Here is a 23,179-nt window from a genome sequence, read left to right on the forward strand (position 1 = left end):
GACTACCATCAATAATATCACAATGTTTAGAAAAGGCAGACGGATGGAAAATGGAATGGCTCATGAGCTCACATAATAATCCTGTAACATTGGGGGAAACGAACACAAGGAGAAAAAAAAAACAGCTAAACTACAGTAGATCTGTGAAGAGATTAAAATAAAAACAATCTTTCTCCCCCGGTGTATGCAGACAACAAACTAAAGAAAACCTTCACACCAGCTTCACAATTTATATTTATTACTGAGTCTAACTTGCTAACCAGTAGACACAAGTACAAAATTATTGTCACTGGCTATACAGGTATATAAAATGTTCATTCATTTAGAACAATAAAAGACAATAAATAACATATCATATTATCAGTACAGTTGAAAAAGTATAAAATGCCAAATACAAATTACATTAAGTGCTCGTCTAAAATAAATAACTATGTATCTATCCATCTCAAAGTTCTTTTGAACGTTCATTATTCTACATTACCTGACCTCTGTCACTCAGATGGTTTTGGAGATGGAGCAAACCTTCTATCCATCCATTTTCTGTCCAGCTTATCCTGGTCTGGGTCACCAGGAGCTGGAACCTATCTCAGCTGAATTTTGGCGAAAGGCTAACGACACCCTGGACAAGTCGCTAGTACATATACAGTAGACAGACACCATTCACATTCACACTGTTACTGCATGGGAGTTGAACTCACACTGCCCGCAAAGAAATCAGGTGAATAAACCACTACAATGTCATCAGTGACTTCATGGAGCAATGCTGAAGCACCAAATCAAAGACCAGAATGTAGGGTCCATTTCTAAATGTAAAATAAACCTTGTAACTACCAGAATCAAATCAATTTTCTATAGTCGGAGCCTATCCCAGCTGACTTTGGGCAAGAGGCAGGCTACACCCTGAAATGGTCGCCAGTCAATCGCAGGGCACATGCAGACAAAAAGGGTGGGTGGAGTCGACACGGTCTGAAAAGGGGCTAACATTGCTGGGTCTCAGCTCCTCTTTTGACTCCTCGCCTCGCTCCTCCTGGTGGTAATGTTTGAGCCGGATGTGCCAGGCCAGGCTGCAGACTGCGGACACCGTCTTGAACTGGTGGATGACGTTCCGTGGGATGAAATAAACGTCGTCGTCACACAGCTGGGAGCGGACGTAGCGGATGCCTTCTCTTCTCAGTTGGTTGAGCTTTGCATCATCCAGCCACTGTGCACACTTTTACAAACATTCACTGTGATTAAAGGACTGTAACACCAAAACACATCATTACGGTGAATCCATCATGGATCTGTCTTGAAAACTACCTGAGATACTGGAGGCTCGCAAAGATCCAGTTGCAGTTGTTGCACAACTTTATTAAAGTCACCCGCATGGAAACATACAACATCTTTGGTTACACGAGGTTGATTATTCCTGGGGGAGAGTTTTAATGAAATGACTTATCCATCCTCAGTAAAAGGCCTACACATGATCAAGCATGATGGTTTTATTCTGAACTGAAGGCTCCCACCGTTCTCCAAAATGCACGGCCTTCAGCACTCCCACAGCAGCAGTGCTTTGCCAGTCAGAACTCTGGCCCACATGGTCAGCATGGGCCTTGGTGCGGTCCTCAAACAGAACCTCTCTAGGCTCGCTCGCCCTTGGCAGGTAGTGGAGATTTTTTATCTCCTTTGTGGACCTTCGTGAAAAGAAACCACCAGTCAATAGAAAACTTAGTAGTCTCGATTTCAATCTTATGTACACAGTATACTCAGCTCATCATCGATAAAAGATTACTGATTCAATGTGAATTAATGAAATTCATTTTTCAGAGGTAACACCCCCCCAACCCCTGCCATTTGAAATTGCTACACACGAGTAAAAAGACGTTAACCACTATTAAAATAAACATTGTCACCTGCGGCGTTTCAAAGTTGAATTGGACCCATCCGCAGTTGGCACCATTTGCTCTCCTGGTCGCACCCACATAATGGGCCCATCGTCGCTCTGAGAGCGACAGTCCAGCTTCAGGCTGGAGAGGCTTCCCCACGGAAGGGTCATCTACACGAGTCAGAAATGTTGTATTGGTTCATGAATACAATTTTGAAATCTTCACATGAGCTAATGAATAATTTGAGCAACATCTAAAGCATGCATCAATCTTTGTCTTGGAAAGTGAAATGACGCCTTTATTGTCAAATATCAGATCGCCAAGTTAGCTCTGCGCAGTTGGTGTATTAAAACGAGAACATTGTTCAGTGACTTATATTAGCTTTTGCTGTCCAATGTAGATTAACACATTAATATTCTGATGTCAATTGCATTTGCAACAAAAAAAGTGAACCTTCAGTAATGGTGATTCCTCCAACATGTCTAGGAATTCTGGGAAATAGTCTCCCACTTCCTCATCCACGGCTCCCACCAAGCTGATCTGTCTCATGGGTCCGGCCCGGTAAGTTCCGGAACTGTATGTGCGGTTCACCTGAGGAAGCATTTGATGTGACTGCCTCTTCTCCATACAAAAGATCATTTTGTAAGCGTTCTCTCCCACTAGCTGTATGACTCAGGTCAACTTTGGGCCCAAATATTCTAAATCAACAGACACATGGAGAAAGAATATCTGCAATGTTGATAATGGGTCAAGTTTGTGATAAGGAACATGAACTGATCCTACCATTGACGTCAGCTAGGTCCAGAATCTCGGGCCACATATCCTTTCAAAACTACACACTATTGTAGGAATCAGTATTTGAAGATTCTTGAGAGTGTTAGTTACACTTGTGTAGCATATTTGGTACCTGAGTCAGCAGTAGTTCAAAGTTGTGAAGATGTGAAGAGAGCAACTCATTTAATTCCTGAGCACTGAAGTTGCCCAGAACTCTCATTCTCATTCATTCATTATTCCGCAGAGTGCACAAACATTAGCAAACAAAGCAATACTGTTCCCCACCTGTTGCTCTATGAAGTGCAGGATTTCCCTGTTTATATTTTGACATACCTCAGAGTAAAAGTTATCAATTGTTGTAGTTTCAATGTCTTTCTTGCCCAGGATCTCCATTTTGACCGGTGTATTGGGGAAGTTAAAGGCAAAGTAGTCGAGGAAGTCAGGTAGGTAGGCGGCCACACTATGCACCACTGCCAAGGCGTAAGAAGCCGCACCCCTTTGCTTCTCGGCAAAAGCCAACTGAAGAAATTCCTGGGAAAAGCACTCCATCTGAGCTGGACTGAGACAGGCCAGCTCATCGGCGTAGGCGTGCAGGACCGACGCACCGCCATTGGCTTGCCTTTCCTCGTGCATAAAGCGACCATAGGAGCTGCCTGTTTGCAAGAAGGACCTGCGGATGTGTTGGTCTTGATGAGATAGAAAGGGGGCGAGAGAATGGAGGTCAAGCCGCTGGAGGTTTGGAGCATCTCTGCCAGGCTGGCAAAGATGTTCTTGCTTGATGCTGCCGCATGTAGACGGATCACGCTGACCTCGTCCCGATTCCGAACATATCGTTTGAACAGCTTTGTTGCTCATTTGTCGTATCTTCTTGGCGCTCCGCTCCCTTTCATGGTGCTTCTTCTTTTCCTTCTTCCGGATGTATTCCTCCAGTGTTAGAGATGTCCCATTCACTTTGTGGGTCCTGGACTCTGCCCAGACAGGAACAATTTCAAGTCAGGAGAAAGGTGATGGATGGAAAACGTATTTAACAGGAAAACCCCCAGCAAAATGCAATGAATGACCAATATATAAATAAATCCTTTTGATCTGCCTTGTTTAAACTACAGAAAAGAACGGCTTTCAAAAAGCAGCTCTGCCGACATTCAAACCAATTGCCATTAAATGAGGCAAGTCCACTTTCCTGATTCTCGTTGATCCATATCAAATTCATGTGAAGTTGGTAGTCACATGTACGTACAACACGATCAGGGCTGAAACGCGAAAGTGGCATCTGAAATCAAAATGCTTTGTGAATTTGCGTTTACAACTTCAACTACACGAGTTCTTTGTGGCTAAAGCGACTTTGAGCAATGAAATAATGATGGTTATTAACAGAAATGAACACGAATAGAGCTGTAGAGCTGATGTGCATTAAAGTTCTTGACTACGTGCATGCCTCTGGTACGATACTTGCACTTGCCTTGAGCCTTTTTAGCAGTGGTAGAGAACATATATATTGTGAACTCGATATGGCACATTTGCCAAACTATAACATTGTAAAGACAAATAAAACCAATCACGGGATCGGAAACTTAAAAACTCCCACTTTGACACTGTGTACGTTGTAAAAATATCCCAAATACATTTCCATTTTTGCACCCAATTTGTGTTTTCAAAACTGAAATAATCATTCTTGCCTGAAAAGAAGGTAAGAAAAGCAAAGCAAATTTATTTATAGAGCGTATTTCATACACAAGGTTAACTCAATGTGCTTTACATGATTGAAAGCATTTAAAAACAAAGGAAAAAATCAGCTTAAAACAAATACAAATAAAAGTACAATTAAAACAGCGTACAGTGCAACAAATACTTAAAAGTGGAAATGCTGTAAAAAGCATGAGGAAACACACATGGACTGAAAAACCTTCACAATTGGGGCTGACGAAGAATTTGAGAAGGGGGCTAACACTTTGTACGAAAAAAAAAAAACAAGACATGGTAAACATGTACCAAACTCTCACCTGTATCGTTCTTTACATCTGCGTATCCCATGTTTGCGTAAGCATTTTCCGTCTTGATTTTCATCTTCAAGTGACCGTCCCTCGTATCTTTGCACTCAGATTGTTTGGGAGGTGGAAAAGTGAAGAGATTGGTTGGTTCGGAAGACAAATGTCCTTGCTCGGGAAGATGCTCATGTATCTTCCTCGGCGCAGCAGCAGTATGACGAGGAGGAGGAGGAGGGCGACGCATGTTCTTCTTGGTGAGATGGCGATGATGGCTTCCAGGCAGGACATGCTCACCCGCGCTCAAGTTGTGAGGATGAGGATGGTGTTCTAAGAGATGCGACTTGGGGTGCTCGTGAGGATGAGGAGGACGGAGCTTCACTTTCTTCTCGTGCCCCTTTGCCCGGCCGTCATCGACTTGTGACAAGTCCCTCTTCTTCTTCTTCTTCTTTCTCTTGGCTTTGCACAACAGAGCAAAAATGTCCCTCGTGTTATTTCCTCCTATTGTGAGCCGCGATATGTCCGCTGTCGCTGCCATATTTAAATCACTTGACGCCCTATCGCGCACGTCCGCCGTCTGCTTTCCTTTGCGCACGCGCGGTACGTACCGCTTCACTTTGTTGTCGACGTCGAAAAGCATCACGGGAAACGCAGTTTTTTTTTTGGTGTACTGCCTGCGTGCGCCCATTCACGTCGCCCTTCTGAACAGGTGACGTAATTGAGAGCGAGGCAGCACTCCCCCCTTCCCCCCAGGAACAAATACAGTAGGCCACTGTATAAATCACGTAGTGATAATAATAATACTGAACAAAGTTGTCCTTATAACAAGTGCTTTTGACTTTTAGGAAAAAGAGAATTATATACTGTATTCGCAACTATATAGTTATTATTAGGTGTACAGTAAAGATATACAGTATAACCATTTGCTAATGTCATGTGAACATTTCAAAATGTGTGAAAATAGAACAAGAGCTATCTTTTAAAAATAGTGATGGATGAATATATATATAAAAAATGAAGGCATATTCGGAGAAAAACATTGTTTAGACTAGCGGCAAACAGATTGCAAAAGACCACTTTAGGACAATGGTAAATGATCCTTGTACTTTTTGGGGCTAGGTAATGTTGATCACCATTTATTATTAGATTTTGTGCTGACTTGCTTTGGCCTAATAGTTAGTTATTAGGATGATTTAAAAAAATTTTCATCAGTATTTATAAAACTTGAAATTCTGCTCACCCTGTAACTGTGAATTGAAGTCACGTTCTTGTCACTTTGGAAAACACATGAACATAGCCAGATTCGTTTGAATGTTTTTAGAACAAAAGGCTCAAGAATGCCACGTCTGTGTTTTCCATCACCTAGCTTAACATACCAACACATGCTTCTCTTTTTCAGTAAACCTTTTATTCATCAGTGCATGATCAGAATGGAAGATTATTTATTTCACCAATTGTATATCTTTTCCTGTCAGTTCCCTTAAAAAAATAATGAAACAATTTACAGATGATAGTTTTTCTCCACAAAGGCAAATATTTATACAGGTGCTGTACAATATAGAAACATTTACAACTGTAATGTTAAAACTATATATTTCTTATATGTGTTTGAGTGATACAAGGCCACAATCTCATACATGGTCATGGAATGCACGATAAACAGCACAGGGGTCAAACATATTAACAACGAGTGGACAAAAAAATGTTGTAAGTGATGCAACAGACAGTTTCTTCTGTACATCCTTCCACAGGCAGTCTGATGCTGCACGTGGCAACCAGCATCTCGTGTGAATAAAAGTGTGCGAGCCACCAGACATGACTGTGCTCAAGAGCAGCAACATCAGTGCAGGTTTAAATTCACCCCAACAAAGTTAATAGTGAGGTTATTTTAAGAGCATGGGTCACTGGTTGACTTCATTTGATGAACTGTCTCATTTTTCACTCCCAGTCGAGTCATTCTCAGAAAAAGTCAATGATGAGTCACAGAGGAACTCAACGCATTAACAGCTTACTGAAAAGTATCATGTCTCTGATTCTGTGAGTAATCGATATTATTCCCCAATATATTGATATATGTTGAGTGGATGAAAACCTCTACAAATAATTGTGTATACTGTACATTATAATATTGGTGTCAATTCAAGAATTTAATGAAAACAAGCCTCATTTTTTTGACTCAAGAAATTATAATGGGAGTAATTTAGTGACAAATGTAAGGTGAAAAAAGAAAACATTTACATGTGTTGGCTGAAAAATATATAAGCACTGTTTAAGAATGCTGAAGCTCTCACTTCTTACAATCAAGCTCTGTTATTTCCATTCATCTAAAATCTGTGTCAGTATGTCGTAAACACTTTGATAAATAATGCTCAGATCCCGTATATTATTAAGTCAGTGCTCCAGCGACATGGAAAAGCTTGCAAACACACAATAGCCACATCACATAAAACACAGAGCTGCTAAATTGACCCGTCATGGATCACAGAATCATAGAAATAGAATGTATAGATTTTGCAGTACTTACAGTTGTAAAATCTTCAGGGAAATATTGATCAGTAATTTTAACACCACATTATCCCTTTGTGTGTTTCTTTTTTGTGCGGCAGCATTCGCATTGTGCCTTTCTAACAACCGTGAGCATAGGCAACCCCAAAAACAAATATAGGCAGATCTCGCTAGTATAGATTTTTTCCCCCCAATTGACGAAGGCTTTTTTTTTTCTTGTAATTTTAAACTGTAATGGTTATCTCCACATTCTCTTTCTAACTTTAAGACCTGACAAGTGAAGTGACTTAGCATGTCAACTGACAGTTACAATTTCAATAAGTTACATTATTATTAACACAGATGAAACAAACACTAGAACAATAAGATAAGCACAAGTGTCCGGTCTGCTGAGGTGTGGCAAAAGTTCCACAAAAAGGCTGTCAACACGTTGATAAGATCATGAGAGGCTGAACCTCAATGTACATGGAAGCAGCCAGCTCACCAATAGTATAGTGTTGTCAAAAAACACCTAATGACTCATCCAACACGAATATGAATACATCCACAAGCAACAGAATCCGTGACCACGAGAATGTGCCTTGAGCCTTCACAGTGACAAAATCAGATCCTTCATCCAAGTCTCACAGTGAATGGGGAAATGCAAGTTTTCTTCAAACCGGAGTCTGTAATGACGTGGAGGGGAGGGGGAAAAAAAAAAAAAAAAAAAAAAAAAAAAAAAAAAAAAAAAAAAAAGATTCAAAAGCAGGACGGCCTGTTCCACGCTCTTTCCAGCATGCGTGTCGAAACAGACATCAGCCTTGCCACACTGAGCCAGACAAATTGGGCGAAACTAAATCATAGGTCATGATAAAAACAAAATATTTTCTGACTGTATGCTTTCTATGTTGTGTCCACCTGGGAATGGATCTTGCTAGGACTGGGAACCTTCCATGGACCTGGTGTGATGGGAGACTTCTTGTTGGTGGAGGTCCCATTGCAGCCAGGGTCCTGGATGCTATTGCTGGACCCCCTGGGGTCCTTTTTGTTCACATCTTCAGGCAACCTGTGGGACCTACTCTCCTTCTCTTTTGCACCCCTGCGGCTCAGCGTGTCCCCGCCTGATCCTGACCGCTCCCTGTGCACATGCGACTTTGGTGGCACCGTCTCTTGTTCAGCCTTTTTGCCCCTCTTGTGGCACTCATTTTCCGTAGCGCCCCTCTCCTGCCAATGAGCTGCAGGCTCATCTTTGTACTTTCGCCCTTCTCCAGGGGGCTGCTGGCCCGCTGGGCGCCGCGGGCTTTGGGGCTCCTCCTGGTTCTTTAAAGGCACAACAGAGTCATGGTCCTTCTTGGAGCTCTTCTTGGGGCTGGAGGAGCGGCGTTCTCTCTGCCCTTCATGCTTTCGATCTCTGCTCATATCCTCTGAGGATCCCCGCTCTGTTTTTCTGGGGCTCTGGGAGCTGTCAGCACGATCTACCCCGCTTTCACTGGCTCTCTTGGGACTGGTAGCCTTGAAGTCACTCCGGCTCGTTTTCCTGGTGTGGGTGCCGGGGCTGGTGGTACGCTTGTTGGAAACCTGCTGTCCTCTTAATCTGTTACCTTGACGTGCATGCTCCCTCCCGGCGCCAGGAGAGCCGACTGACCGTAGCTCTGTTCTGGAGAACTCCTCCGGGACGGTTACTGGGGGTGAGGATGGAGACACTTCTGAGGTAGAGATGGTGACAGAGGATGGAGAGGCCGGAGATAATAACTCCCTGTCAGTTACAGAGTGTTTGGGCAAGCTTGAGCTTGGGATGGATACGTTGTCCTTCGAACCTGCGAATCAAGCAGTGAAAAGTAAGATAATTTGCCATCTGAAAAATCTAACACAGCCTTTACTGGGATATTTTGGACATTTAAGGGAAAATAAAAATGTCATGCATCGGAGGCGCAATATGTTCAAAAATGCACTTTGCTTTCTGTGCAATATTTAGCTTGGTAGAGATGAATACTGTGTTGCAACACTTTGCACTGCCACAAGTGTGCACAGAGCAGACACAAAAACGATTGCTGCTGCTAATGTGCTCGATTTCCAGGAGCAACAACTCATGGAAATGTCTACTTTTGTGGCGATAGGTTGATGCCAGTGAACACACACAGATTCTTGCTACCCTTGCTGATCGTTTGCTGTTATCTCATCTGGCCATTGACCAATAGGGCTCTAAGTTCCATTCCCCTAACCACCACGATATAATCCATCCATCCACTTTCTGAGCCGCTTCTCCTCACTAGAGTCGCGGGTGTGCTGGAGCCTATCCCAGCTGTCATCGGGCAGGAGGCGGGGTACACCCTGAACTGGTTGCCAGCCAATCGCAGGGCACATAGAAACAAACAACCATTCTCACTCACAGTCATGCCTACGGGCAATTAATCATATTTCATAATATCATTAATCCAACTAATACTGATCTGTGTGTCACGACGAGCGTGTGGACTCTAAAAACATTTTATACCATAATAGTAATAATAATAATTGTAATAATAATACTAATTACACTTTACACCGATCTGATCGGCCTGATCGGTATCGGCCGATAATTAGCATTTTATGCTGATCGTCTTTAACGTCATAATTCACCGAGCCGATCAATGACATCGACGTGGAGCAAATGTCTTTTGCGGAGCCGATCAATGACATCATCGTTATCACAGCCATGACAATAATAATCGATTGCGGTGTGTGTTTTATAAGAACAAAATGGGGAAAACCCTGTGCTGGTGGTCACCGGTGGTCGGGAGTAGACTTCAATTTAAGGCTTGCTAGAGGTATGTTTACATACTTTTAATACAAGACGGCTTGCAAAAAAACTAAATGTAGCCTAGCAAGTCGGTGCTAGCACTAACGGTTGTACCGGTGTTGTGTTGAATCATGCTCTAAAGTTTCGGTGTGTGTGAAGTAATTGAATTACAATATAGTAATTTGATTACAGTAAGTTAGCACCCATAATTTCTGTCATGTTGTAATGTTCGTTTGACCTGAGTGATTAGAATAGATGACCTGACAAGATATTTTTGAAGGTACGCAGTATACAGTACACAAGTATATACAGTAAATGAAAAAGTCATTTAAATAGACACATTGCTCCATCTTGTGATCGGATCGATGATGTTTTTTGTTTTTTTTAAACTCGCTGATTGGTGATCGGCCCCAAAAATCCTGGTCGTGTAAAGCTTAATAATAATAATAATAATGTTTATGACAATCAGGGGTCTTGATCCCTTATTCCCTGTCAGGAAGAGGCATGTGTTCAGTGGCATCCACAATAACAACTTGATAACCCCTGCAGCCCTGTTTGTTCTTCGAGGACTCACTGCTTTGGTTTAGCCATCCAAGTACAGAACCTAATTACATGTGTTGTCACAGGCAACTGGTCTATTAATTTGATGGCGGGTGAGAGGAGGGAGCAGAGAACAAAACTTAAATCTGGCAGCAGTTGGATCACTTGGGAAGAAGGAGAGGAGCACAAGGTTTTACCGCGGTTATTTAGGGACAGACCAAGAAAAGCAGTGAGGCCTTTAGTGATGCTCTGGTTTCATGTAGAAGCACAGGGTGGAAGAAGAGCTCAGACCTATAAGAGGAAGAGATAAATAGAAACAGACAGCCGCGCCAATGGAAAAAAACAGAGAAGGCAAGTCAGATATAGGAGCATGAGAGAGCTTGAGAGCTGAAGACATAAAAGAGGTGAGAGAGAGAAAGCTTGCAACGCATGCATGAGAAGAAGACGAAGAAGATGAAGAGGAAAGAGGAGGAAGAAGAAGAAGAAGAAGGAGAAGGGCCGATACTAAACACTAGAGATCAGTAAGTGCATGGCTAGGTGTGAGTACGTGCTTGTCGGGGGTCACTCACTGTGGTCAGGAACTAAACCCTGGCCAGGCCGGAGCAACAGATGAACTTTATTGCCTCCCGCTTGGATCAGCTCGATGGCCCGAGTGTGCGTGATGCCCTGAGTGGCCTCACCATTGATCTCTACAATCTGATCGCCTACCTGAGAAGCACATTTATACATTGATTTTTTTTTTTTTTGGTCATGAGAGACGTTGGAGTGCGTGTTATCTTAATTCCGATCCAAATGGCAAAAACTCACATGTATTCGTCCATCTTTAAGTGCAGGTCCGTCCTCAGCCAGGCGCAGGATAAACAAGCCCATGTTGTACTCTTTACCTCCCCTCAGACTGAAGCCAAAACCCCGCTGGCTACGATCCAGTTCCACCACAAAACAGTCCTTTTCGCAGCGATTTGAGCCCCCCACCCAAAAAAAAAAATAAAAAATACAAATGTATCATAGGCACTTGGGAAATAAAATTCCCTTGAGCTGAGACAGCATTATAAGAGCCGAGCAACCAAACAAAGGAGGAGAAACCACAGCAAAAATGAAGAAATTCAGTCTCACCTGCTTGAAGCCTGGAGGGTTGAGTGTTCCCATGTCACCATTCCTGAGCCAGAACAGACAATAAACACCACGTAAATATGTGGCATTTTGTCTACAGTCTTAGTAATCCATGCATTAAAGCCTCTCCCATACAGAAATGTTGTGCATATAAAGTACCGTATTTCTACAATGAGGTGCCTCATTAGAGTTTCATCACGACTCATTTCAAACACCTCCATTTGAGAAACCTCCCTCAATATGCAAGGGACTATTTTCCCAAGAAAAAAACTATATTGATAGAATAACTTCAGATGCAATGTTTTGTTCAAATACTTTTTCAACACTATAATAACAAAATAATGTATCAAGCGGTACAGAGAAAGAATGGATGGATGCTCAGTGTACACCGTGCAATACCGCAAAATGCCACCAGGGTATCCCAAAAACCCATTTTAGAAACTGACTGAATCAGCAATTCCTTACCGCTATGTTATGCAATCAAAATAGGAAAACCGGTTTAATAATGTTATGAAGTTAAAGCCTCCTGGCTATTTTAGTATCTACATCTGTACCATGTGATGACAAAGTTCTACTGAATCCACTAAACAGCTGAGCTTGTTGCAATAACGTTTCTGTGCTCAAAGAGATTACATCTTCATTGGCTCTGCAGTGGCGCTTAATGGGTCAACTTGGAATGCTGAACAGGTTAGGAACTGCTGCTGCAGATTTAAAAAGAAAAGTGCATCATAAGAAGAAGCCTGACTGCTCTGTCATCTTTTTTTTCTTCCCCTCTGCTCCACCATTCGAGCAGAGGTGGAAGGGGATTTTCTGTCTTTCTGCGTATGTGTGTGTGTGTGTGTGAGCCACAGAACAGCACGAACCACAAGCTGCACTAAGAAGATTGGAGGTACTATTAATTTGCCTACAATCCCCATTTGAGGGTCTTTTCATGGTGTACCTGTACCTGTCCACATAGTTGGGAGGCTGCTGGCCAACAGCTCTGTGATGCACAGACGGACTCTGCATGGCTGAGTTTGTTGTGGACAGAGGCATGCTGTCTGTTAGAGCAAAGGCCACATGTATATTCCCAAATGACAAATGCATGAAAAACAGAGCCTCATAGCGTGATGAAAACAAGACAAAACAAGCCGACCATACCGTCTTCAGGTACAACCGTGAGGGTAACTGAAGTGCCGGCTTCCTTGATGAGCTGGACAATGTCGTTGTGTGACAGGTCTATGATGGACTGACCGTTTACAGCAGAGATTCGGTCGCCCACCTTCATCTGACCCATACGGTCGGTAGGGCTGCCTTCAATGATGCGTCCGATCTTGTGAGGTATTACTGAAACACGTGGAAAACAAGTGACCATCACATTTCAGTTGCTAGTGAGAAGAAAACACGTCAGGTTTAGAATTGTGACATTTAAATTTCTTAAAGCAATAAAAAGTTGAAACTTTGCCCAACGCACCGGCAGTTCCTTTTATCCAAGTGAGCTCAAAGTTTCTTCTACCTTCTTAAAAATCAGCACAATAGATGCTGCACTGGTATACAGTAGGGATGAAAACAGTTAACTATTTTATTAAGTGTTGAGTATGCTTGAATGAAGCTTTTTGATTCATGGTAATTGTAATAAATGAATGTCTATTTTGGTCTTTATTATAAATTAAGCAATTATGAATAATCTAATGACTAATTAATAAATACAAAATACATTTATCATTACTTTCTTTATCATAACCATTTATTTACTCTCTTGACTATCAGAAATATTTCTCAAATACATGTGCAGTGAACGTATATTTTGGGTTCCTGGGAAGAAACAACATTTTCAGTTTGTATCTGCAGGGCCATGAAGTAAAATATGCAACAAAAAGAGTCAGAAGTAACTGGTCATCAACTCAGAGCTGAAGACGAGTCTAGAACGGGAATGTACTTATTTGTCAATTGGAATGACCCAAATCTCCACATTTATACATCGGGTCAAAATAACCTGAGCTCAACTAAACATGATCAGATCGCATTAACAAAGATACTCATGTCTGACCTCCAGGAGGGGGCTTGTTCTTTGAGGTGAGGATGACAAAGCCGAAGCCTTCATTCTCTTTACGATGCAGAGTGACTTCAAAGGACTCATGTCGAGAGGGATAGGCGGCCCTCAGAGGCTCCCCTCGGGGGGTCGTAGGAGAGTTTCCGACCTGCACAGGCTGCTGCTGCCCACCATCCTCTTCCCAGCAGCTGCCATCTGACACATACAGACACATACAGTACTTGGAAACATCCATCCAGCCATTTTCTATTATATTCATTCCGTTTTTCTATTTCATTAGGGTCACGGGTGAACTTGAGCCTATCCCAACTGACTTTCTGCGAGAGGCAGGGTACACTCTGGACTGGTCAACAGTCAATCGCAGGGCACATATAGAAAAACAACCATTCTTTAATTAACATGCATTTTTTGGGGAGTGTGGGAGGAAGTCGGAGTACCCAGATAAAACAGATGCAAAGCACGGTATGAACATGAGAACGCCACACTGGAGGGCCTGAGCTGAGATTCGAACCTTACTATTTCATTCTATTTGTTCGTTTTAGTTAGTAAGAAGATTACAACCTTCCAAATCCTAATGGAAGTGTATTCCTTTTGTATAAAACTTGGCAGAGCTATGTGCCCTCCAGTATATCCTTCAAATTATTAAATCAACCTGTATTTGACAGATGACAATGTATCTACTGTATGATCTTAATCTTTTTTAATTGATTTGTGTTTAAAAAAAATTAAGGGGTTTTCTACAAATTGAACAAACATCTTTTTGTGTTGTGAAAATCAATGTGGTTTTTGCTTTTATACAGAAAAATAATTCCTTAAGAGGATTGGTTGACATTTGAGACTGTTAGAGGTCAGAACCTCCCACATGGTAAATTGAGGTTTAAGTCCCACTGCATTGTAGAATGGCAAGATGAATTAACAAAAAATATATTTATTTTTTAAATTATTATTAATTTTTTTTTACTACACTTAACCTTCACCACACATTGAAAAATAATTGCATGGCTATTTTGCCCATTTGGCAGACGCTATCCCGGTTAGTAGATCAGCTTCCACTTCTGTTTACGTGCGCAATCAAGTTAGCGCCCGTTTTGCACATGCAAACCTTTAGGAAATCAGGCACTTGTCCTGGCGTGTCCACCAATATTAAACACCACAAAAGTACAGGATGTCAGTGAACTATGAGCATTAACTCTGATAAAAACTCTTATTTTGAGATACAATTATTTACTTAATGTTACTTTTACCCTCAGAGAAATGACAGTGGACTCACCTGAATGTGTCAGTTTCCTGCGGACCGTTAGCATGACCTGACCATTGCGGGCGGCATTGGTCATCAATTCCAGTACTTGTTTGTGAGATTTGCCTTTCACTGGCACGCCATCTATACAAAGCAGCTCATCACCCGCACGCAGACGCCCGTCCTTCTCAGCTGCACCCAGCGGTACGATGGCACCGATGTACACCTGCGAACATAAACATGTAACACAGATACTTTAATGTACTGTAACTTACCCGATACATATGGATTTACTGCAGGCAAAATGGCTTCCTGTTCTCTCGATCTACACCAATTGGACATACTGTATAGTGGTGAGCGGAGACCGAATGAGCGACACACTTACCGGCTGCTCCGGTCCCTCGCCTCCAAGGACCCTGAATCCGAAGCCTGACTCTTGGTTTCTCTTGATGAACACATCTAGGTCCTTGGTGTTTGAAGCTGCAGAGAAACATTTTTATTAAACAGTGCATTAATACGCAATGACAAGAGGGCTGAAAGAAACTCACTAATTTGACACAATCGCATCCAACAAAACATAACCCTTCATAACATATAAACTACTGTAATTTCTTATGTATAATACGCATTTCCCCAACCAAAGAAATCCTCAAAAGTTGATAAGAGCGTACTATACATAGCTATAAGGAAAATGGAAAACTTTTTTCACATTGTACAAACATATACCGGTGAAAAAGGTGTACTTTCATTCCAATAAGACATGTAATTTTTGGCTGCTCACCAGAGAATTATGACATCGTTACGGGTGACATCATATCATATCATATCATATCATATCATATCATATCATATCATATCATATCATATCATATCATATCATATCTCTGTCTGGATGGACATCCGGGTCATGGACCAACGTGTACGTGTATTACGTCATCGCAACAACACTTGCTATCTTCTTTTCCCCTACATATTTGGTATATCACCGCTTATTTTCCACCGCAATGCAGCGTCCAGTTGGCTATTCCTTCTTGGATCACGACTCTGCGTTGCTACGGAAGTTAGCAAGCTCCTGCCGCTAGCTTCCGCAGCTAATTCCTTCAGCTGCTAGCATCTCCAGACTTGCACCACAATGGCGGTTGAATAATCAATGCCTGGTGGACTATACACTAACTATTAACCAACACCTTGATTCATCCAACGCTGTGGACTCTGATAACTCCTATGTACTTGCCCAGTCATTGGAGGACAGAGCCGACATGCCACCCAGTCACAGCCTACCGGTTAAGACTGTACTACTTTCAACAGTACTATTAAAATGTTATACTCACTGTATCATTGAGCATGGTCTTTGTTCATTGTTTTTATGAGAACACGAGTAAAAATTGTGAGGAGGTGGCACAAGCATTTGATTAAAAAAAATAAAATAAAATTAAATCAGCATATGCACACTGAGCAGAATATTTCTTTGAAAAACTTAATAAAATACGAATAATACCGCATGTTTTGAGCATCGATAGCAATAAATTGATGGTGCAAGTTATACATAAGTAGAAGGGTTTTCCTGATTTTTGGGGTCGATTTTGAGGGTGCGTATTGTGCTCGAGAACGTATTATACATGAGAAATTACGTTATTTGTTGTTTTTTGTATTCGCCCTGGAAGTGTTGTTTGAAAGACAATTTGGTATTTCCTTTTAAATGGATACAGCCCAAACATTAAAGCTACACTACTGTGTAAAGCTTTTCCTGCACACCTGCTTTCAAAAAATGAGAATTTTGCTAAAACAGATAACCACAACTGCAACCCCTTTTGAATTATATATTTTCTGCTCTAAGAGAGTTTTTAACTCTGGCGATGACCCCAAATAGTAGATGCTGGATGCTATCTAAGTAACAAGTATGAAATTACTTGACATTGAGCTCTAACTCAAAATAATCGAATGTAATAAGCCAACAATTAGAAGAACAGTGATATTAGTATTATTGAAGTTAATGAAGATGTGGAAATGAACTCAAGCTTCCAATTACATGCATACTTTGAACATAATTTCGACAATTGAGACAAAATATTATGTGTTATATATGACATTTAAAAAAAAAAATACACATACGCTGGCTATCCAACATAGCCTTGGACTTGATGTATAGTTCCGAAGCATCTGGTTTGGGGGAAGATGAGCGCATGACATTGGAGAGCGGATTAGGAGGCACCTCTGCATGACCGAGAGTCTCTGGGCTGTTGTTCAGTTCCGGTCGCTGCAACTGTGTGACAGTAGTAGTGTGGATGTGGTGAGGAGTTTGTTGAGGAGCAGGCTGGAATGTAGGTTGGGGTACATGCTGGGGAGCAAACTGAGATGTTGGTGCCGTGCACTGCAACAGAGGAATCGCATAGGAACATTTAAAACAACAAAAACACATATCCCCCTGGGAAATACAGTACATCATCGAACAATGTGATTTATATTCACAGCAGAAAGCCCCAGTAACTAAGCGCCAAGTGTAGCCACACATTCTGCAAGGAATCAATAAACCAGCATGAGCAAGCCTGTTGCTGCTTCAGCTGCCCGCTATTTTAAGAGTGCAGCACGGAGGAGCAATGCGGGAACAAGCTGTTAAATAGGGCATATCATCTCGAACAGCTGAGCACAAAGTGATGTTGAAATTGCTGTTTGCCAGAAAGCAGCATACTTTTGGGGAAATCTGAGCCTGCAGGAAGTGTGCTACCAGAATAATGAAGCACACACAGTGTGCACTGAATATATGAATGCGTTATCATTCTGGATTGGATTGATCATCTACGACTGTATGCTTTATTAGTATTTATTAGTAAGCTTTATTAGTTTCGGACCAATAAGACACATTTGCGTGTTTCAACTTACTGGTTTCAAGGATTTCACAGGTGATGTCTGACCTAGAAGCAGAAAGAAATAGGTCAAGATGTTTGATGATTACAGTACATATTGAGTATTTGCATTGACTTTGACCTGTTGTGTTGGTATTGCAATAAGCAGTTGAGGATTGAGTTACAATTTGAAGCAGATCTTTAGAATCCACCTAAAGTACAGTTATAGAGTGACCACTGATGGCAGCTATCTCAATAGCAGCCTTACAAGACGAAGGAATCCTGGTATTTTGAACATTGTTAAACAACTGAGCATACCACAACACTGGCAAGGAACATGTATTTACTGATATGACATTGGACATCAGCTCCTGGATACATTTAGTCGGATTGTTTTTCTGACACTGAACTGTCTGAAAGCTCGGTAAGTGACCATTTCAGATGCCAGTGGGCCACAATTGGATGCAGCCTGTAGGAGGCACTATTCTACCAGTCGGACAATACAAGCTCGGGCATTGGAAACACAGAGAAGAAACCATACTGCAGTGATTCTCTACTATTGTCAGTTCCTAGTGTCGCCAAGTCTTACTCCACTTTTATAGAAGATAAGAACAATTAAGAAAATGCATTGTTGGAAACATAGCTTTTGTACGTTTAAAGATATGTATCATATTTGTTAACATAACTACACATGCTCCATGAGCCTTTCAGATCACCTTGACTATAAACTGAGGATGAACATGACATCTTCTTTTCCTTTCGGCTTGTCCCTTTAGGGGATCGCCACAGCGCGTCATCCTTTTCCATGTAAGCTTATCTCCTGCATCCTCCTCTCGAACACCAACTGCCCTCATGTTTTCCCTCACGACATCCATTAAGCTTCTCCTTGGTCTTCCTCTAGCTCTCTTGCCTGGCAGCTCCATCGTCATCATCCTTCTAACAATATACACACTATTTCTCCTCTGGACGTGTCCAAACCATCAAAGTCTGCTCTCTCTAACTTTGTCTCCAAAACATCGAACCTTGGCCGTCCCTCTGATGAGCTCATTTCTAATTTTATCCAACCTGGTCACTCCGAGAGCAAACCTCAACATCTTCATTTCCACCACCTCCAGCTCTGCTTCCTGTTCTCTCTTTAGTGCCACTGTCTCTAATCCGTAGATCATGGCTGGCCTCACCACTGTTTTATAAACTTTGCCCTTCATCCTAGCAGAGACTGTTCTGTCGCATAACACACCTGACACCTTCCTCCACCTGTTCCAACCTGCTTGGACCCGTTTCTTTACTTCCTGACCACACTCACCATTGCTCTGGACGGTTGACCCCAAGTATTTGAAGTCCTCCACCCTTGCTATCTCTTCTCCATGTAGCCTTACTCTTCCCCCACCACCCCTCTCATTCATGCACATATATTCTGTCTTACTTCGGCTAATCTTCATTCTTCTGCTTTCCAGTGCCTGCCTCCATCCTTCTAACTGTTCCTCCACCTGCTCCCTGCTTTCACTGCAGATCACAATGTCATCTGCAAACATCATGGCCCACGGGGATTCCAGTCTAACCTCATCTTTCATCCTATCTATCACCACTGCAAACAGGAAGGGGCTCAGGGCTGATCCCTGATGCAGTCCCACCTACAGCTTAAATTCGTCTGTCACACCTACAGCACACCTCACCGCTGTTCTGCTGCCCTCGTACACTCCTGTATTATTCTAACATACTTCTCTGCCACTCCAGACTTCTGCATGCAGTACCACAGTTCCTCTCTGGGTACTCTGTCATAGGCTTTCTCTAGATCTACAAAGACACAATGAAGCTCCTTCTGACCTTCTCTGTACTTTTCCATAAAAATCCTCAAGGCAAATAATGCATCTGTGGTACTCTTTCTGGGCATGAAACCATACTGTTGCTCGCAAATACTCACTACTGTCCTGAGTCCAGCCTCCACGACTCTTTCCCATAACTTCATTGTGCGGCTCATCAACTTTATCCCTCTATAGTTCCCACAGCTCTGCACATCACCCTTGTTCTTAAAAATGGGCACCAGCACACTTTTCCTCCATTCCTCAGGCATCTTCTCACGCGCAAGAATTCTATTGAACAAGCTGGTCAAAAACTCCACAGCCACCTCTCCTAGATGCTTCCATACCTCCACAGGAATGTCATCAGGACCAACTGCCTTTCCATTTTTCATCCTCTTTAATGCCTTTCTAACTTCCCCCTTACTAATCATTGCCACTTCCTGGTCCACCACACTTGCCTGTTCTACTCTCCCTTCTCTGTCATTTTCCTCATTCATCAACTCCTCGAAGTATTCTTTCCATCTATCTAGCACACTACTGGCACCAGTCAACATATTTCCATCTCTATCCTTAATCACCCTAACCTGCTGCACATCTTTCCCATCACTATCCCTCTGTCTGGCCAACCTGTATAGTTCCTTTTCTCCTTCTTTCATGTTCAACCTGGCATACATGTCATCATATGCCTCTTGTTTGGCCTTTGCCACCTCTACCTTTGCCCTGTGCCGCATCTCAATGTATTCCTTTTGCCTCTCCTTGGTCCTCTCAGTGTCCCACTTCTTCTTAGCTAACCTTTTTCCTTGTATGATTTCCTGTACTGTGAGGTTCCACCACCAAGTCTCCTCTCTTTTTCTGCCAGAACATACACCAAGTACTCTTCTGCCTGCCTCTCTGATCACCTTGGCTGCAGTGGTCCAGTCTTCTGGAAGCTCCTCCTGTCCACCGAGAGCCTGTCTCACCGCTTCCCGAAAAGCTGGACAACACTCGTCCAGTCTCAGCTTCCACCACATGGTTCTCTGCTCTGCCTTTGTCTTCCTAATTTTCCTCCCCACCACCAGAGTCATCTTACACACCACCATCCTATGCTGTCTAGCCACACTCTCCCCTACCACAACCTTACAGTCGGTAACCTCCTTCAGATTACATCGTCTGCACAAGATGTAATCCACCTGCGTGCTTCTACCTCCGCTCTTGTAGGTCACCCTATGTTCTTGCTTTTTCTGGAAAAAAAGTGTTCACTACAGCCATTTGCATCCTTTTTTGCAAAGTCTACCACCATCTGTCCCTCCAAGTTCCTTTCCTGGATGCCGTACTTAACCATAACTTCTTCATCCCACCTGTTTCCTTCACCAACATGCCCATTAAAATCTGCACCAATCACGACTCTCTCTCTGTCTGGGATGCTCAGAACTACTCCGTCGAGCTCCTTACAGAATTTCTCTTTCACCTCTAGGTCACATCCTACTTGTGGGGCATAGCCACTAATCACATTACACATAACACCCTTAATTTCAAATTTCAGCCTCATCACTCGATCTGATACTCTTTTCACCTCCAAGACATTCTTAGCCAACTCTTCTTTTAAAATAACCCCGACTCCATTTCTCTTCCCATCTACACCATGGTAAAATAATTTAAACCCTAGCCCTAAACTTCTAGCCTTACTGCCATTCCACCTGGTCTCCTGGACACACAATAAATCAACCTTTCTCCTAATCATCATGTCAACCAACTCCCGAGATTTTCCTGTTATTGTCCCAACATTCAATGTCCTTCAGTTCCAGGCTCTGTGCGTTCCTCTTCTCTTTCTGCCGAAGAACCCACTTTCCACCTCTTCTTCTTCGACTTCGACCCACAGTAGCTGATTTTCCACAGGCGCCCTGCAGGTTGACGACGCTGGTGGCGGACGTTGTTAACCCGGGCCACGACCGATCCGCTATGGAATTCTTTGGATGAACGCTCATATTTGTTTGGCAAAGTTTTAAGCCGGATGCCCTTCCTGACGCAACCCTCTGCATTTATCCGGGCTTGGGACTGGCCTACAGTTTGCACTGACTTGTGCCCCCCATCTTAATCTTATCTTAATCAGTTTATTTGAAAGGGGACAATGCAATTTCATAAAACACATGAAATACACATGGTTAAAAAAGCCAGAATTAGCCAGAAGGCTAGTTTTCATCTGTAGTCCCCTGGCCATGATGTAAAAAAGCAGTAAAATACATCTACAAGACAATATAATACAGGATACATAATCAAAGACTTACTACACTATTAAGAGAGAATAAAACCGTTTTAACCTCCTCAGGTACTGAGTTCCACTCACCAGCGCTCCTCACTGACCAGGCTGACTTACTGAAAGTGCTCCTGCGCAGAGGAATGAGACAGTCACCTCTGACAGAGCCTCGAGTGACACGCTCAGAGCTGTTTCTTTGGCTGATGAACTCAGCCAGAAGAGCTGGAGCCAAATCAAATTTAAATATGCAAATATGTGAACACTGTCCCAGTTTAAAAGACTGTATTTTTTTTAAAATTGCACAGTGATGATAGTGCCTTGGTTTTTTATCCATCACTTTAATTACTTCTTTGTACAAAACTTCCAATGTTTTTTTTGCATTCTGACTAGCCTGGGACCAACTGGTTATGCAATAGTTAAAGTGACTAAGAATCATTGAATATAAGTACATTTTTGCGGCTTCAGTTGACATTTCATTTCGAATTGCACGAAAATTTGTGAGGTTTAATTTGATATTTTTACACAATTTGTCAATAGGGGCTTTAAAGGAAAGCTGTGAATCTATTATTAATCCAAGATATTTGTATTGGCTGACAATTTGCATTTTTTCCTCCATTAACAAGTATGTCGGGGTCAGGTGATACTCTATTTGTTTTAGTGAAATACATGCCTACAGTTTTAGAAACATTTAGCTGTAGACAGCACTCCTGCAACCAAGTTGTGACACAGGACATTGTATTAGTGAGTTTAGCAGCAACAGTATCTTTGGAGCGACCATGAACAAAGAAAACCATGTCGTCTGCATACATTACGCACTCTGCTTCAGAACAAATAGTGGGCAAATCGTTGATATAAAGACTAAATAAAAGGGGGCCTAATATTGATTCCTGAGGGACTCCAGAGGTTAGCCTAAGAGACTCTGATCTGCAGTTGTTAACTGATACAGATTGTGTTCGGTCATGCAGATATGATTCAATCCAGCTCACAGCTTTGCGAGAGAAGTTAAATTTTGAGAGCTTGGTAAGAAGAACAGAGTGATTTACTGTATCGAAAGCTTTCCTGAGGTCCAAGAACACCGCCCCTACAACTCCACCCTTGTCGAGAGAAGATTTTATTTTCTCAATGAAGAGGCATGTAGCCATTTCAGTGGAATGCTTGGATCTGAAACCAAACTGCATGGCGTGGAGAGAGGGGGAGCTGCTGTTTAAATAATGGACAATCTGCTCTGACACCCATTTTTCTGCAACTTTGGAAATGGCCGGAAGAATGCTTATAGGTCGGTAGTTATTCAGACAAGTTGAGTCACCGGATTTAAAGACAGGGGTAACAATAGCAGATTTCCAGGCCTTTGGAAAGTGACCAGATGAAATTGAAAGATTAATGATCGAGGCAATAGGAGTAGCAAGAGTTGAACCTTGATCTTTGAGCATGTTCGTGTCCATTCCAAAAACATCCTTTGCCTTAGATGGTTTGAGTGAATGAATTAAATCGATAACTTTGG

The 23,179-nt window shown here is 42.3% G+C and overlaps 2 protein-coding genes across 7 annotated transcripts in view; both read right to left on the reverse strand.

Annotated features, from left to right (window-relative positions):
* Positions 1 to 221: 221 nt before the first annotated feature.
* LOC133408966 (lysine-specific demethylase 9) lies at positions 222 to 5,221 on the reverse strand. 2 transcript variants are annotated; one of them, XM_061688400.1, is made up of 7 exons: positions 4,640 to 5,221; positions 2,973 to 3,607; positions 2,319 to 2,456; positions 1,893 to 2,035; positions 1,506 to 1,673; positions 1,300 to 1,408; positions 222 to 1,210 (listed from the first exon to the last, which is right to left on the reverse strand). In XM_061688400.1, the coding sequence occupies exons 1-7, from the start codon at positions 5,157 to 5,159 to the stop codon at positions 917 to 919; spliced, it is 2,007 nt and encodes a 668-aa protein (XP_061544384.1). In that variant the 5' UTR covers positions 5,160 to 5,221; the 3' UTR covers positions 222 to 916. The 2 variants fall into 2 exon arrangements, with proteins under 2 accessions (XP_061544384.1, XP_061544374.1); XM_061688390.1 differs by having other exon boundaries at positions 2,925 to 3,607.
* A 2,647-nt stretch (positions 5,222 to 7,868) lies between these two features.
* Positions 7,869 to 23,179, reverse strand: part of LOC133408972 (membrane-associated guanylate kinase, WW and PDZ domain-containing protein 3-like) — a 144,475-nt gene continuing 129,164 nt past the window's right edge. For 2 of the 5 annotated variants that reach the window (XM_061688414.1, XM_061688423.1), the window contains 11 exons: positions 17,684 to 17,715; positions 16,916 to 17,174; positions 15,189 to 15,283; positions 14,837 to 15,029; positions 13,564 to 13,761; positions 12,675 to 12,860; positions 12,481 to 12,574; positions 11,535 to 11,580; positions 11,232 to 11,393; positions 10,994 to 11,132; positions 7,869 to 8,922 (listed from right to left, as the gene is read on the reverse strand). In XM_061688414.1, the coding sequence (XP_061544398.1) occupies positions 8,009 to 8,922; positions 10,994 to 11,132; positions 11,232 to 11,393; positions 11,535 to 11,580; positions 12,481 to 12,574; positions 12,675 to 12,860; positions 13,564 to 13,761; positions 14,837 to 15,029; positions 15,189 to 15,283; positions 16,916 to 17,174; positions 17,684 to 17,715 (2,318 nt within the window). In that variant the 3' untranslated portion in view covers positions 7,869 to 8,008. Of the gene's footprint in view, positions 8,923 to 10,642; positions 10,716 to 10,993; positions 11,133 to 11,231; positions 11,394 to 11,534; positions 11,581 to 12,480; positions 12,575 to 12,674; positions 12,861 to 13,563; positions 13,762 to 14,836; positions 15,030 to 15,188; positions 15,284 to 16,915; positions 17,175 to 17,683; positions 17,716 to 23,179 lie in introns of all 5 variants that reach the window. The other 3 variants (XM_061688439.1, XM_061688432.1, XM_061688445.1) reach the window with 2 other exon arrangements.

The sequence above is a fragment of the Phycodurus eques genome, chromosome 1 (assembly GCF_024500275.1).
Source record: "Phycodurus eques isolate BA_2022a chromosome 1, UOR_Pequ_1.1, whole genome shotgun sequence".
NCBI lineage: Eukaryota > Metazoa > Chordata > Actinopteri > Syngnathiformes > Syngnathidae > Phycodurus > Phycodurus eques.